Source organism: Aquila chrysaetos, chromosome 21 (genome assembly GCF_900496995.4).
Source record: "Aquila chrysaetos chrysaetos chromosome 21, bAquChr1.4, whole genome shotgun sequence".
In the NCBI taxonomy this organism is placed as follows: domain Eukaryota; kingdom Metazoa; phylum Chordata; class Aves; order Accipitriformes; family Accipitridae; genus Aquila; species Aquila chrysaetos.
In genome coordinates, this window is record NC_044024.1 from 15,640,971 (window position 1) to 15,657,454 (window position 16,484).

The 16,484-nt window shown below is 36.5% G+C and overlaps 1 protein-coding gene across 6 annotated transcripts in view; it reads left to right on the forward strand.

Moving 5' to 3' along the window:
* Nucleotides 1-16,484, forward strand: part of MTM1 (myotubularin 1) — a 46,612-nt gene that overhangs the window by 21,629 nt on the left and 8,499 nt on the right. For all 6 annotated transcript variants that reach the window (XM_029997133.2, XM_029997130.2, XM_029997132.2 and 3 more), the window contains 5 exons: nucleotides 5,529-5,612; nucleotides 6,882-7,031; nucleotides 8,852-9,040; nucleotides 12,723-12,908; nucleotides 13,928-14,134. In XM_029997133.2, coding sequence (XP_029852993.1) covers nucleotides 5,529-5,612; nucleotides 6,882-7,031; nucleotides 8,852-9,040; nucleotides 12,723-12,908; nucleotides 13,928-14,134 — 816 coding nt within the window. The remainder of the gene's footprint in view (nucleotides 1-5,528; nucleotides 5,613-6,881; nucleotides 7,032-8,851; nucleotides 9,041-12,722; nucleotides 12,909-13,927; nucleotides 14,135-16,484) is intronic.

The window sequence follows — 16,484 nt, forward strand, 5'->3', positions numbered from 1 at the left end:
TGGTAATGATAAATTCAATGTTGGAGGCAAGCACTTAGTCTGTAGGAGGACTGAAAAAGAGACTGTGTGTGTTGAAATTGTGGGTTAGCACCTGTAAGGAAGTAAAGAGAATTATTTGCACAGTGAAGCATGAAAAGTAGCTTATGAAAAATGTTACAAGATTTGAAAGTCTTTTTTAAAGTGCAGTAGTAACCTTCTGCTTCAAGTGAAGCAGTAGCCTTCTGCTTTTAGACTATGGGTCTGCAATGAAATCCCTACTTCTATTCTATGCAAAGAGGCTTTAATTTGTTTTTGCGAAAATCTTAACTGATGTATTAGAAGTCTTACTTGTTTTTACCAACTACAGGTATTGATAAGTCACAAGTCCTGCACCCCATAAGTTTTCTGAGTGGTGATTTACTATACTTTTTTTAATTGTTATTTCTTACCTCTAATGCTTCCTTTATTTCTTATTTCTATTTCCCATGGCAGCTGAAAAGAATTTGAAACTGATTTTTAATTAGTTGATAGACTAATAGGAATTGATGGGCTTCCATCAGACATGAAGCCCTAATCTTCATCAAACTTAGAACCAATATGGTCAGTACATTGGAAGTGATTGCAAACTATCTTGCTTTGAACCCAAGATGCAAGATAAAACCAGTAATCAGTATAACTTAAGGTAAATCTATGCTTTATTCAAGTGGCTATCAGCTAGCTGGTCTCAGTGCTGAGAGGAAGGAGGCCAGCTCAGCCTCGCTGCCTGAAACACTGATTTATTGAGCAGGTAGTCAACATGAAACTTGTACTGTTTGTTGCTTGTACGTCGTTAGTATCCACCCAAACTAATCTAAGGTTGGCTCAGGTATACCTGTACAGACCACAGTTACACTTTCTGATTATATGTTTGTGATTTTTAAAAAGCCTGTTCATGATCTAAAAAAAACCCAACACACACTGATTTTACTGCAGTATTGTTCTGAACCTGAATGTCTCTTGTGTGTAGGCTTGATTTTTTTAAATATCTAACCATTTTTGTTGAATTTAGACACATCTAATGAAGCCACAGTTGATTTAATTCCTGGGAAAATAGGTGGGGTGCAATAGGAGCTGTGGAGAAGTGCTTTTTGTTGGAGAGGCAGGATTAACAATGAGAGAAAGGAATGGAATTTTGCGTGTGGAGGGAAGAAAGAAATGAGTGGAGGTAGGGTGGAGGCTTAGAGTACCTAAAGTATTGTTTGGGGAGAAGGAGGGTTTAGCAGGGATGTACCATAGATGTGGAGGGAAGGACAGATGTGTGAAGAAGGCATGGAATAGAACTGGCCAACTTTTTATTATACTCTGGTATTTGTGTGCATAATGATGCACTGACAGAGGTTGGCAGCGCTTCTCTGCTTTGTGGAGTCATGCAATTCCTATAGCTAGTCATTTAGTTTGCTTCTCCGACCTTCCTCTGCCATCCGCACTCTGGAGGATATAAATATATACCCAGCTGGTCCATACTAAATGCCTATGGGCAGTGAAGTGACTTCCCGGTTTTCATCCTGACACGAGAGGTGTGTGTATGAGGGGCACTAATATGAAGGCACCTGTATCCACAAAAAGCTAAGCCATGTATTTTTACTAAGATAGCACTTTTCAAGTCTTAAGTCAAGTGATATGAGAACCTATGCAGAATATATTGTAAGCGGCATAATTTCTTCTTCCCGTAATTTCTTTCTATCTCATTTGCCTGCTGCGCTGTAGAATTGCATTCAGATTATGTGCACTGTGATGTGAAAGCTTCAGCAGTGTTAAAGTTAATCAAGACATATACAAACATACTGCATTTAATCTGTAAGCTTGGGTTATTTAGGACATAAGTGGAAATATGTGGGTTGTTAGTGCAGATGGGAAGCTTACCTGAACTATAACAAACACTTCTGGGATCTAAATATGTATTTATCACATTGATTTGTTCACTATAATAGGGTTTGTCAATTTGGCACATCAGAATAATGAAAGGTCCAATTCAACAAAAAATGTTATTCAATAGAAATTACTTCACGTTGCTCACTATCACATTTTGTTTCTAATAAATAAAAGTAATGTACAAATGTGTGCTAAATATGGCTTGTACTGATACAAGTAAGAAAATGCAATTGTATCCAAGTGTATATCTTATGTTTGCTTAAGTATATGATTCTTAGTATTCAAATGCTTGTAAATGTGGGTTGCTTGTTACACTGAAGTTAAACTGTAGTTTGAAATTAAATAGAACTATATGAAATGAGTATAAATGTACGCGGAGTTTTAAATGCATGTTTTCATACTCTGACTTTTCTGCTGTATCATGTTGGAATACATAGAGGGATGCAAATTTTACTTTCACCTAATGAGCTGCTTAAGTGGCTGTGAATGTACAAAAATCTTAGGTTGAAAAATTACTTTAAACTGTATATTGTTGAATGGAACCATGCTATGATTGTCAGAGTGGAAAAGGAAGCATTTTTACTCTTTGAAACTGCTTTATATATTGCTTTGTATATTTTGTTGTGAGAGATGGGCCTAAGGTAGAGTGGGAATATTGCTGTTTTTCAGACTCTAGCATTTAGCCTGGACTAAAGTTCAGGCTATCTTCACAGAATATTTCAAGACTCGAAATATCAAGTCGTAAGTGAGAGGCAGTTGGGGGTACTGGGGGTGGGATTCAGATCTTTAATCTCTTTTATACAATGAGTAAGACTTTCAGTAGTAACCAGATTAACTGTACAGTCTGTACACAATGTGCACATATAAATGTGTATATATAAATTTTTGTTATAATTCAGTCAACTCTTGCAGAAGAAAAATAATTTTTAGTCTTCATGTTTTTAGATACTGTTCATTTTTAAATACTGTTCTTGTTGGAGTATACTTCAAGAGTTTTCTCTGAATTGCTCCTATAAAAATCTAAGTCCAAACTTTGCTCCATACACCTTTGCATTCATTGTAGTGTTCTGTTATTTGTTAGACTTAAGATTTTTGCTGGTTGATCCATGCTACTGATGATTTTTTTTTTCTTGAGCAATATAGGAAAAATTTGCACTACCTGGAATGTCAACAGAACTGATGAAGCTTAATTGTCACTGAACTTTAATAGCTGTGGGTTGTGTGACTGAAAGCTTTTGGAGCAGGTGTGGTAAAGCTGCTGTAGCTAAGCACTTTACATGAAACATGCTGTAGATAGTAGGACATTATTCTTTCAGAAAGGATTCTGTCCATCCCCTCTTCATGCATAGTAAATTTAACCCTGCTTTTTAAAAGGTGAAAACAAAATACACTTTGCCATGTAATTTCTTGTGGATGACACAAGCAGCATAGCTGCCATTTGTTTATTTCTAGTTTGGACCAGCACCACCTTTTTTTTTTTTTTTTTTTTTAATCAGTAAAATCTTCTATGTAACAGCTATCACAGTGCAGTGTAATAAACTCGTGTATTTTACTCATCAGGGCTTAAGACGGGTAATTTTTAAGTTCTCACCAGGAAACTTGCTGTAAGTTGCAACTTAAATAAATAACATATTCCTGCCTTTGAGACATCTTTTAAGTGATCTGTTAGGATTCCAGTGTTTCTCTTTCCTACTGTTACGAGATTTGCCTTTGTCTCTGGTTCCTTAGTGAATTCTTAGCATAGTTGCTCTTCGGGGTATAGCAAATTCCTTTGGGGAGGAGGGGATGGTTCTTGCGTGTAGCTAGCTATTAATAGTTCAGCAAATCAGTTGCATCTACTGCTTTAGATGGTGATATTCCTCTTCTGCTACATTCCTAGTTTGCAATTGAAACAACCAACCAACCTTTTTCAGTTTTTCTGCTTAACTTCTGATACTTGCATCTACTTCTAATGGAATTTTTTTTTCTAATACAGTTGATGTCTACTGCTTTCCTTTTCCTTTCTTCATCTCTCCCTCCATCCCACTTGATAGCAGTTTACTTAGAAGAATCCATAATGTTTACTTACACTGAAGGCCTACACCTTTAAAAATGGTGAAGACATTCAGAAAGCACAACTTGGGAATGCATTGTTTACTTCTGCAAACTTGCCAATGAATGTACTTGCTCTAAAATACTGATTTAATTTAAAATTTCAGTTTCTAAAACTAGTGGGATGAAGTATCTTGTGTGAGCAGTAATATCATTTTAAAATACTTGCTGATATGAAATACATGAGGAAAAAACTCCTCCTTTTGGAAAGATTCAGTTTTGTGTTTCAGTTAGACCTGTTTACTGTTTAAGCCATTGTAACATATTAGGCTAAACTGAATTGCCTTGAGCCATTGGGGTCTGCCTTCATAAGGTTTAAAGGAACCTCCATCTGGGCCTATGGTGCACTTCTGAAGCATTGCCTTATCTCTGTAGAAGTAATTGTGGCACCTTAGAATTACAATTTTTTTTTTTCTTGCTTGCCAGGTTTTCTGCATTTCTGCTTAGTTCAGGTCTATGAGAATGATGTAGATTTGGGATGTTCAGTTTAGCATTCAATTTCTTCTTTTAATATCTTTGAATAGCTAGGAGACTTTCAGCTTTATTTTGTTACAAATGAGCTATGATGGGCACTTGAATGCTTTCTGCTCTGGCTGCTGTTGCTCAGTTAGTTCAGGACAACACATTCTCTTCTGTGTTTTCTTTTTTTCAAAACAACTAGTTTCAAGCCTCAGTTGGCATCTGAAGAATTTGTAAGCCACCAAAATCAATTTTCTCAATGAAGGAGATTCTTAAAATAAACATTACTTTTGCTTTCATCATAAACTGTAAAATCAAACCAAGGAAAAACGCAGTTAGGTAATACAGCCCACTTGAAATTGGTTGAAAGGAGAAGGAAGCTAAAAGGTATAAGGAAGTTGTCAGAATCCTGGGTGAAGATGCTGTGTTGTATAAATGAGTCTTGAGAGTGAGCAACAAAGCAAGAGAAAAGTAGACAGTGTAACCTGCTAACAACATACTTTGTTTCATTTTCAATGACAGCTTTTTAATTTTCATGGACTTTTACAGTAAACTGGATTTCTGTTTGTAAGGATCACTTGGGGAGGAGATGCAGAAAGAAGGCTGCTTCCTAATGGCAATGAATAGCAATTAAAACCTTTTTACACTTTCAATTTAGCATCTAATATTTTATGTAGTAATTGCAGCTGTATCTATTGGAGAAATTTTGATGAGAAGACAGTAGTTTATTTGGTGAGGCTGTGAAATACGGGAAATAAACTGATATAAACTATTTTAAAACATTTCAACCTCCTGACAGTAAAAAAGATCCAACAGCTTAAGCTTTGTAATTTTTACTATTTTGTTACTTCTTGTTTTAACTATTGTCACATTTTCATTATTTCATTAGCAGATCTGTATTGTTTGTTACTTCTTGCTCTTTGCTTTACAGTCTCATAAATATCAGATTTAAATGGAGAGAATGGGGCTGGCATGGAAAAGTCAGTCCTATTTTTGTGGTGGGCATTAGGGTGTAACTGATGATGAGCCCTTATAATTGCCACTTTCAGTCAGAGTTTGGTGTAATAAGCTTCTTTTATGTCCTACAGCTTTTTTTTGCATTTGCAAATGAAGAAAAGTTTTCTGAAAATGGATGGATGGTGTACAATCCAATGTCCGAATACAGGAGACAAGTGAGTTATTAAAGTTGCAGTTGCTTGGTGCTTTTGTATCTGACAACTTACATAGAGGAATTATTGTTTGTACATTTCTCTTACCAGCTCTTTTGTGGGGGGAGCTGAGAATGGGAGAAGGTGGAAATACAACTTGCAAAAAAGTAAAGAAAAGAAATAAAACACTGGAACCTTTAAAAAAATTAGAATGTCACAGGAAGGTAGTCTTTGCTCTTCGAAGGAAGTTATTGATACTTCTTACAATGTGCCACTGTTAAGTGAGCACAGGCAGGGAGAATGTGCCAAATACGTAACTACAGTGTCTTAAATGTAGATTTGATTTGATCTTTGATTTGGTCTACTTGTTCCTGAAGAGAAGGAAAAAAAAAAAAAAAAGCAGCTTATTTTAGAAACAGCATTGCTTTACAGAAGTTATTTGTGTCTATCAGTATTCTATCTTGCTCTTTAGGTGACTGTGGAAAAATGTCAATTAAAGAGGATGATATGTTTAATTTTAAAATGTCTTTTAGACAATTTATTTTTGCTTTAAATATGACATGTTTTTTTAAAAAAAATTTAAATGGCAGACAATAAGGACTTCCTTGGATTTCCCCCCCACAACCCCTCCACAGTTTTTTGGTTCAAGGTTTAGAGGTCTAAGATCCAAAAAAGGTAAAATACAAACACCCACACAAACCCCACTCTGTGTGTGTGGAGGGCTTATCAGTCTTTCTCAATTTCCTGGCTGCTGTTTGTGAAATGCCTTACTGAGCAGACTGCAACTAAAAGTTGTTGTTTCTTAATAGGAAAGCTACCCTGAATCTTATTTTTACCTGAAGGTAGTATCAGGCTACAGGGAAGAAAGGTTGAGATGAGACTTCCTCCCGCTGCCTCCTCAGGACCATAGTCTCTTTTCAGCAGGCAAAACGGAAAACCAGAACTTTGAGGGAGGAGAGAAGGCAATTTTCTTTCCTCAATCCCACAGTTAAAGAAATACATCTACTAGTTTTACTCATTGTTTTGAAACTTGTAGTAAGAATAGGATTGTGTATGTAAGAGTATATGGGATAGCTATGCAGTTGTTTAAGGCTGTGAGTCCATCAGCAATGAGCTGTTTTGTGTGGTCTTGTACTCTTTTTTTTTTTCTTCTATTGTTTTGAAATAGTACTGTAGTTATGTTAAATTGGTAGGTTGTTGCCACCATGTGGCCATAATGTCATGTAAAATTCAAGAGCAGAATTATTATTTGTACAGTCAAAAATCCATTGAAAACTTTGTGTTACATTTTAGGGACTGCCTAATGAACGGTGGCGAGTAACTTTTATTAATGAACATTATGGACTGTGTGACACATATCCATCGCTTTTAGTAGTGCCATATAATGCAACAGATGATGATCTCAAGAAAGTTGCTGCCTTTAGGTCCCGAAATAGAATCCCGGTGAGTATTATGTGATGAAAGTTACCTTATGGTGTAGCTAGTTTAAGTATGCATCCAAACAACTTTTTGCTGAGCACGACACAGAGGATGCTTTTTTTGGAAATGGTTACAGCAAAATAGTTTTGATTGGCTGGTGTTTTTTTACTGCTTGAAACTAGTGTCTTGGCCAAGCCACATTTCCGTTTTCCCCCCACAACAATCACTCATTCCAACTTTGGTTTTGACTTGACTTTTCTAGTAACAACTGCCAGTACTGCAGATTCCCTTTTCTTAATGAAGTATGAGCCTTAGACTGCCATCTGTACTAGTTCGTTGACTATTGTTGGATGCACATAAAAAGTGCTAGCAAATGTTACCCTCCTGTAAGCAAACCGCATGGCATTTAAACATAGTTCCAATGGTCAGTCCTAAAATAAGACCTCATGCATAGTGTCTGTAGTGAATTCTTGGCCTTTTTAGTCCTTTAAATTGGGCTGTGGAATTTAAGATAAACCCATTTGACTTTTTGGGTATATTTCTGTAACTAAAATTCTCTGAGGCAAGAGAATTTTTATGTAACAGCTTTTACAGCACTATAGAATATATTAATTTCTGTCACAATACAATCTGTTTTAACTAATATTTCAATTTGGCAAACTCAGAAGAGGTGCTAGATTCTTAGCCAGTATCAGAAAGCTGCCTTGAATCTCAGTTAATTTCAAACAGATGCAAAACTCAATATGATAAATAATTATTAGATATGGTATTTACTGACAGGCTAGGCCTATAATTATAAAATTACTATATGTACACACGTATGTGTATATATAATATGTAACGTGTATAAAATATATATGTTGAATATACAATGTGTGCATATAGTTCTTATAACCTAGCTGTATCTTCTCTGTCATCTCAAAATTCATGACAGGGCTTTTGTATGCCTGTACAGTGAGAGTCATTGTCTTGGTAATAGTAATTTTATTCTTGTCAGGAAACAACCAATCATACTCGCCCCCACACACTGACAGGTCTCATTTCTAGATATACAACTAAGGGTTGTGTTTCAGGAGTGAATACTTTCTGAGGCTTTTTTTTTTTTTTTTTAACTCTGATGTTCTTTCACTCTGTAACCCACAACTTTCAGACTGGGTGAGAATACTGTTGCTTAATATTCTTCAACGATGAAGTTGGAGTTTTTGCCTGCTTCTTGCAGTGCTTATCTTTAATCTCTTACACTGCAATCTGTTCCCTGGGCAGCTCACTATCTCTTGTTTGTGGTAAGTCCCCTCTGGCTCAGAACAACAAAGGCAGCATGTACTCTGCTCCAGTGCCTCCTCTTTGTGACGAGGGCTGAGGAACAAAATGTACTTGAAAGAGAAGGGGAAACATTCAAGATATTGCAGAAAGGTTCAACTTTCCTTCCTTATCCAAAAAAAGGGAAAAGTTTTTCTTGTAGAATTGGAGCATCTTAGTCACTGTTTCTACAATGAGTTCATTCTTCTGAATTGTTTCTTAGTTTCGGCAGGCATTGCTATGTTTGTTTCCAGTTTGCTTTTCAGAATTATTTGTGCAACTTAAGACTTGTACTGGATTATATAAGTAAGCATAATTTCAATAAGAGTTAAATATATAAGAGAATGAACTCTTAAAGATTATTATCAATTAAATTTTACGAGACTAATGTGGAAGCAGTTGAGATGTCTGGGGATTATCTATTGAAGAAATAAAATAATATGAAAATTAATACTTTTTATCTATTTTAAAGAATGTAACTTTAAAAAATCATAACTTAAATTTTATAAAATGTATTTCTTCTGATGTGTTTGACATGTGACTAGGTTCTGTCATGGATTCATCCAGAGACTCAAGCTGTTATTATGCGCTGCAGTCAACCCCTTGTTGGAATGGGTGGCAAGCGGAATAAAGATGATGAAAGATATCTTGATATCATCAGGGAGGCTAATGGGCAAATCTCAAAACTGACCATCTATGATGCTAGGCCTAATGTCAATGCAGTCGCAAACAAGGTAAACAGATGCTTAATAGTCTTATTTGTGAAGGGGGTGGGGAGGAGACTTAGTTTGAAGTTTTCTGCGAGGAGGTTTTTGGAAACAGTAGTCTTACTGTAAATAACTTTATATAACCAAATAGGTATTTACAAAACCAAATACTGAGGCTCAAGGCCATGAAATGACATGAATGCCTAAAGTAGGTCATAAGCAGGGTTTCAGGACCATATGAGGATTTCCAGACACGCTTTACCCTGTCTGTTATCGGTCAAGCACAGATCTTGGCATGGGACTTAAGTCAGGTATGACTACCCTTTGCACTGTGAGGTAGACGTAGGCTGAGCTGTAGAGCATGTCCTCTGTTGGAATGACATGCCACCTCTGTGCAAGACACAGCTCTGCTTCATATCTTCTAGGAAAATTCTATCCTGGAAAGGCTGTGTGCATAAGGCCAAGCGCACTGATAGGCATCCTTTGGTTGGTTCTTCCTAACCATTACACGAACCAGTTCAAACCTATCCAGGCATCCAGCAAATAAAGAGAAAGTGATAAGTTAATCTGGGGGTTTGCATTCTAAACAGCAGTATGGGTATGGTCTTGGATACCTAGATACCAATTCTTCCGTAGGTGCCTGTAGTTGGTAAGTGCGGTAGCAGAAATAGTGTTTTACATGTGACAAAGTGACCATTTCTTTGCTAAGCTGCAGTCAAAGCCTAGATGGGATCAGAATCATAGAACAGCCCAGGTTGGAAGGGGCCTTGGAAGATGATCTGGTCCAACCTTTCAAGAAGAAAAGGTGTCCCTGTGCCTTGATTTCCCTTCTGCCCCCCTCAACTCTGGTGAGGACCAGATTGTTCAGGCATACTCAGATAATGCCAGTCACAGTGCATCAGTGTTGTATTTGACACAGAGCACAGCAGACATGGATGTGCTCCATGTTTATATGGAGAGTCTAGTTAGGGAGAGGCGGTGAAGGACACAAGTTTAATGCTTTCTTCCTATAAGAATGTACCAACTTCACTCCTTCCAGTCTAGGATAGTCCCTTAGCCACTGAAATTCAAGCACAAATGGAGTGGACATGCTCTTCAGTACTTACTAGTGAAGTTGTGTGTCTGCACAGCAAGAAGCATGAGAGATACGAGCTCAAGATGGTTTGAGATCTTAGTGAAATGATGAGTGTGCTTATCTGGGAGAGAAGGAATTCTAGCTTCTGAATAGTTTTTTTTGTTTAAATGAACACTAGTGGAATGAGCCCTCTTCAATGTTTGTGCTGAAAGGAATATGAAATGGTAAAACTTGTTTGCTTCTAGGAGGTTTATATGTAACATGGTAAGTTGCTTCAGAATTCAAGAGGGACAGTAATGTTAGTGTTTTGTTCTGTGCAACTTAAACGCACACATCTGTACCTTTACAGGCCTCTTCTCTATAATAGAGAATATAATTTATTAAGCAAGAAATAAGGCTTTTTGTATAGCACGCATTTGTTCAGACACTCTATCCTAGAGGCTGTTTTGGCTGGGTTTTAATCTGATGGTTTGTATTTTGAGGGTCTGCTTCAATTGCTTGCATTTTGCTCTACAAATCACATTATCCTCTGCACACTGAATTTTAATGGGTGAACAAAACATGTAATCCTTCTGTTTGCCTTGGGGAAGGAATGTCAGTTCTTACATGAACTTAAATTTTTCCCCAGTTCTTGGACAAACTAAAATTTTTACCCCATTTGTTTCAAAGATGTATTATGGCCAAACTTTTATACACACACACTTATTGAAGTATGAAGCAGTTTTCAGCTTTTTAAAATGGTCTATGTATTTCACCCATGTGTTTTAATTAACTCCTGATAAGTCTAAATATGAAATACTCAGTCATAGCAGTGAAAGCAGTGGAGTGCATTTCTGGGTCTGAGGGACAATGACATACAGAGTCCAAGCCAGCGTTGATTAGCACTGAAAAAAGTTTCCTAGAACAGCTGTGAAGATTAGTGTAAGCAAAATCTTGGGCTATGCTACTCATGCATTCCTGTGTTCTTTGTACATAGGTCAAGACCACACAGTCAGTAAGAGTTGCAGCAGCCCGGATGCTAAAATTACAATCATTCCTCACCAGGCCTTTATAATACTCAAAGGAAAGAGAAAAATACAATCATTACTACTTTTAGCACAGAGCCTGGCAGCTCTGAGAATACCCCCACATCTGAGGAAGGAGATAGAGAGCACAGAATAGAGAGACTGTGCTACTATACAGAAATGTAGGTGGTACTAATGGGGAAAGGCTATGCCGTACTTCAGGTTATTGTCTGATGTGTAGTTGGTGGCCGTAATGGCTTATAAAGGCAAAATTTATTTATTGCAATTCATGGCATGGCATGTTTTTGCTGTCTGCAGGAAATGCTGCGATTTTGCAGCTATCTTCGGAAAATCTCATCAGTGGTACTGTGTCCTAAATTACGTGTGGTTTTTCCACTTCCTTTTGTGACCAGGCACATCCTCTGCTGTGGTGGTAATTAAATGTTTTGAGAGAGCAGCAGTAGAATAGCCCTTCTACTTACGTGGCTCTTTAATTTCTTAACGATCTAAATACATGTTTAGTCTTTAGCAATGAAATTTAATGTTAGAAAAGTTACTTTAAACTTTAATGTTACTATTAATTTACTACTTAGAGGCAGAATCTCAGATTCTTGAACTTAATTCTTAAACGAAACATAGCTTATTCTTAATGGAACTCTTTAATCATTAAATTTAATATTTTTTTAATCTATTTCAATTATCAGTTCAATTTGAGTAGTAAATAACTAGGCTGTTTAAGCAGGGAAGTCTTTTGGTGGGTTTGGTTTTTTGTTGTTGTTTTTGGTTTTTTTTGTAGCAAGTTTGCACTTGTAAACCTGAGATTTGCACTCTTAAATTAGTGGTGTAAAGAAACAGAAAAATCCTTTTGACTGAATTTCTTTCCACTTGGTACAGAAACAAAGAAATGAACAATTTTATTCCCCAGAGGTGGTGATCTACTGTATGTTATGAGTAATTGCTGTTTTGTGTGATGTACTTTACGTTTTAACTTAACCTTAATAATCTGTCTAGGAAGTAAGTTGATTTTTTTGTATTCAGAATCACAAGTTTGTTTAATCCTTGGTAGGAAAAGTGAACATAAATGAAGAAAAAAATATTGACATTGTAATATCAGTTGGTCAGGAAAAAGCTGTTTCCACCATGAATCTCAAAAGTAATGAGGAAGGTACAAGTGTCTTTATTCTCAAAGCAGTCTGAGTCCTGACTGATGTGATGCTGGCCCACTGTCCCTTACCTGGCTGTTTCAATCCTATTCAAAGGTCTCCAGGTCCAACAGTACAAACAACCTTTTAGTGTTAATCTAAAATAATTAATTTTCTCTTTTAGGGTTACTTCCTTGAGGTTTTGAAAGGAACTAGGCTAGCTGGAGCAACTTGAATGTCTTTTTGGCCACGTGCTATGCTTAATACATTTTGTCCTTTTGGACAAAGGAAAGCCCCCCAGTGTTCTCCAGCATTTGCCCCTCCAAAGCTTGTGTCTGAGACTGATGTTTTAAACAAGCAACTGAAATTATATATTGCTCAACTACAAAATAAAGTATGAATAAAATTCAGTCCCTTCCTGCTCTGTTGAAAAGCTGCTACAACAATGTATATATGAGTAAAGTTAATTTGAGGTCTTTTGTTTGTAGGCAACTGGGGGAGGATATGAAGGTGAAGATGCGTATCCCAATGCAGAACTTTTCTTCTTGGACATTCATAATATTCATGTCATGCGGGAATCTTTGAAGAAGTTGAAGGACATTGTTTATCCTAATGTGGAAGAATCACACTGGTTGTCAAGTCTGGAATCAACCCATTGGTTAGAACATATAAAGGTAACTTTTTGCTGTTTGTTTGAAATAAGTTGTCCAAATCTGTTGTATCAGACTTGCTTTTTTCGCTAGGCTTTGAGACATCAAACTACTTGGACTACAAAAACAGCATCACTGAGTGTTGGCTTTTTGCCAACTAGTCTTAGAGTATGTTATGAGATCTCATTAGTAAGCAACAGTAGGTGAAATTCAACGTTTGTCTGCCTTAAGTCAAATGTCAGTCTTTAATAGAGGAATGCATTGCTAGTCTGATTGTCTTTATGTGTGTGAGAACTGATTTATTTTGGTTTCTAGCAATACAGACTATAGATAACTGTCATTGTGAAGGATTAGTAATTAATTTAGTGGTCAGTATGTATGTGACTATTTTGTGAATTATGGTTTTGTAAATAAATCTTGTAAATTTATTTGCAAATTTTGTAATTGTCATCTTGTAGCACAAATAAAATACTTAAATTTACCAGTGTTCTTACTAGTTGACCTTCGAACCTTTTGCCTCAAGTGCAGCTGTGCAAAAGTATTTAGTATATTATGTAATGAATCCTACTTAATAAAATTTTTATTTTAAGTTAATATTTGGAAAATAAGCATATTAGAAGAGTACAAGTTCCTTTTTCCAACAATTGAGGTATTTCAGTAATTTAGCTCAAAGCAAGGAGCCAAATGAAATACAGAATTTTTAGAGAGTATATCCTATGGTAAATCCTCTCTTTCTTTAAAAAAGAAGCTTATGTTCTTCAGTTTATCAAGGTTACTGTTTTCTGCCCCATTTTTTAAGAATTTGCTGAGATGAATTAGATCTTACTAAGGGATTAGGGAACCAATCTGTTTCTTTATTTTTATACAAGAAATTTACTTGATCTCCTAGGAAATTCTTTTCCAATTAACTACACCATGCTCTTTAGGTCTTTTAATGGAAACAGTATTGATTTAGATGCTGTGTAGATACAAAGAAATCAATTTATTTTTGTTAGAATGATAACACTAATCTGTGTGTTTTGGCGTCTGTTCCTCTTTGCTAGCTTGTCTTGACAGGAGCTATTCAAGTGGCAGACAAGGTATCCTCAGGAAGGAGCTCTGTGGTGGTTCACTGCAGTGATGGCTGGGACCGGACAGCACAGCTAACATCGCTGGCCATGTTGATGCTAGACAGCTACTACAGGACAATTGAAGGCTTTGAAGTTCTGGTGCAAAAAGAGTGGATAAGCTTTGGACACAAATTTGCATCGGTAAGAATTAGAAGTTAATTGCAAGGACTATGCAACATTAACATTCTAAAAAGCTTTTAATGTTAAACTACTCATTGTGTCAAGGTTTGATAATTCTTTTTGTTATTTTGGAATTCTGATTTAAAACACTTCCAGGTAAATCTGAGCAGAGCTTTTGGTTTTGGACCTGTTTGGTTAATGTTTTTTTGCTATTCTTTCTCTGAGAACTCCTATTTTGTCCTTTACACCCTTTTAAAAATACAGAATTGCTAGGGTTACTGTCGTTAATGAGCAAAGAAAATGAGAAAGCAGAAAAATTATGTCCTCCCAAACTTTTCAGAAGATCAGATAAGGCTGGGACATGAGGCTTTTCCCTCACCCTCTCTTTGGATTACTGATAATGTCATGAGAGGCAGATGATGGAGTCTGGCCCATGTCTTTTAAGTGATGTTTTGAATGCTTCTTCCCAAATGCTCTAAACTCATCCTAATAGCTCTCAAGAGGCTGTCACTGGTAATGCTGACTCTAGTGCTGTTCAGCTGTCATCTGGATGGTTAAAAGGTTAAGTAGAAATTGTCTATAGCAAGTCCTTAATATCCTACCCATGTATAATGCAAAGTCAAGGGTTTTTGTGTTAGGAAACTTCAGAGTCTTAGTGGAACTTCTCTTACACTTGGCAGCTAACCGTTTAACCAGGAAACATATATGAGGAACCTGGAGAAGCAGAATAGGTTGCCAGGGACTGTGTGCTGGGATATGTAAACATAAAACAAGTTGGGAGCTTTACAACAGTGTTACTTGTTGGTACTGAACCTTATAATTCACAGTAAGAGGTTTCCACACCTTCAGTAGAAGTTATTTGCACAATTTGTCCCTGGTGGAATATTTCAAAGATATTCCTTAATATTGCTAAAATTGGGAAAATAGGCAATATGGAAAAATCAAGAAATGGAAAAATATACCTAGGTGTGTATTTCATGCCCATTTTACATTTGCAAGAGTGTCTCAGTCATTTGGAAATTCATGTATAGCTACTCAGCATGAATCACTTCACCATTTAAGTGTGCTTGTAGGCTGCCTCAGTGTTTGATCTGACATTCTAAAGGTGCTTTGAGGCTTAGGAGATTTGCATTTTGATCGTTGGGAGTGATATCTGCTGTAGACCAGTTCTTTTGTGTGCTTACCTGTAGTCTTCTAGTAGTGATGTGTTACATAAACCTTTGAAGTATTCTGTCTTGGTACAGCCACAGGAAAACACTGGCTTGCCTTTTTATTGTCATATTTTATTTTGTATTTTTAAAAAATGTTATAGTCATGAAGCAGATAAAATTAGATTGTATAACTAGGAGACTTGTAGCCTAGCACATATGTTATGGTTTAACACAAAGCTTAAAAAGGGAGATCTGTGTGTCCTTCACTATTATGAATAAATTTGAATAATCTATGATTCTTTTTTTTACACCATTAATTTTAGTTTGAGGAATCGAAGGAGTTTGTTCTGTCTCAACAGATAATGTTTTTCTGCTATTAGTGAGGTAGGACTTCTACACCCCTTCCAGATGACTAGCTCAGTCCACTGGTTCATCTCTGACAATGTAGCAGCAATAAGGGTGATTTAAATAGCTTGCTTTTGCTTAAACTGCTATTTTATTTTCCCAACTTGCTCACTCAAGTAGTAATCTTTGGAAATGGCTGAAGCCACTCTCCTTTAGCCATCTGCTGTTTTCTGAGAGTACCATGTATTTTGATTTGATGGGTTGTTTAGCTTATAGTGAAGGTAGTCCTTTTTTGGAGTGTTCTCTAGAAGTGTTGAGTCACCATCCCTGGAGGTATTGAAAAGACATGTAGATGTGGCACTTAGGGATGTGGTTTAGTGGTGGACTTGGCAGTGCTAGGTTAATGGTTGGACTCGATGATCTTAAAGGTCTTTTCCAGCCTAAATGATTCTATGATTCTATGATAAAAACTGATAATGTAAGCAGAAAATACTTTGATCATACATGCTCTGTTTTAGTTTGGTAATTATTTGATAGAGCTGTGAGTTTTAATAGTGAGGACTAGGCACTTCAGTGCAGTTAGCATTTCCTGAACCTCATCTCTGAAACTGTTATTGTTACACCTTCCCTCAGGTGGGGAGTTGGAGAAGAGTAGGGTGTTTCTTATATTGTCTGGGTTAGAGCAAACTTTCTGTTTTCATGTTACTGGGGTTGCAATTTGGATGTTTTAATAACAAATAACTAAATAGTGGACTACTTAATAGTTTCTCTCTGTATTTTCTATCTAATGAAGCGCACAGTAAGTTTCCTTGTTGAAAAGGAATTCCCTACACCAGCTTTTTTATGTATAGTGAACTTAGAATCATAGAGTCATA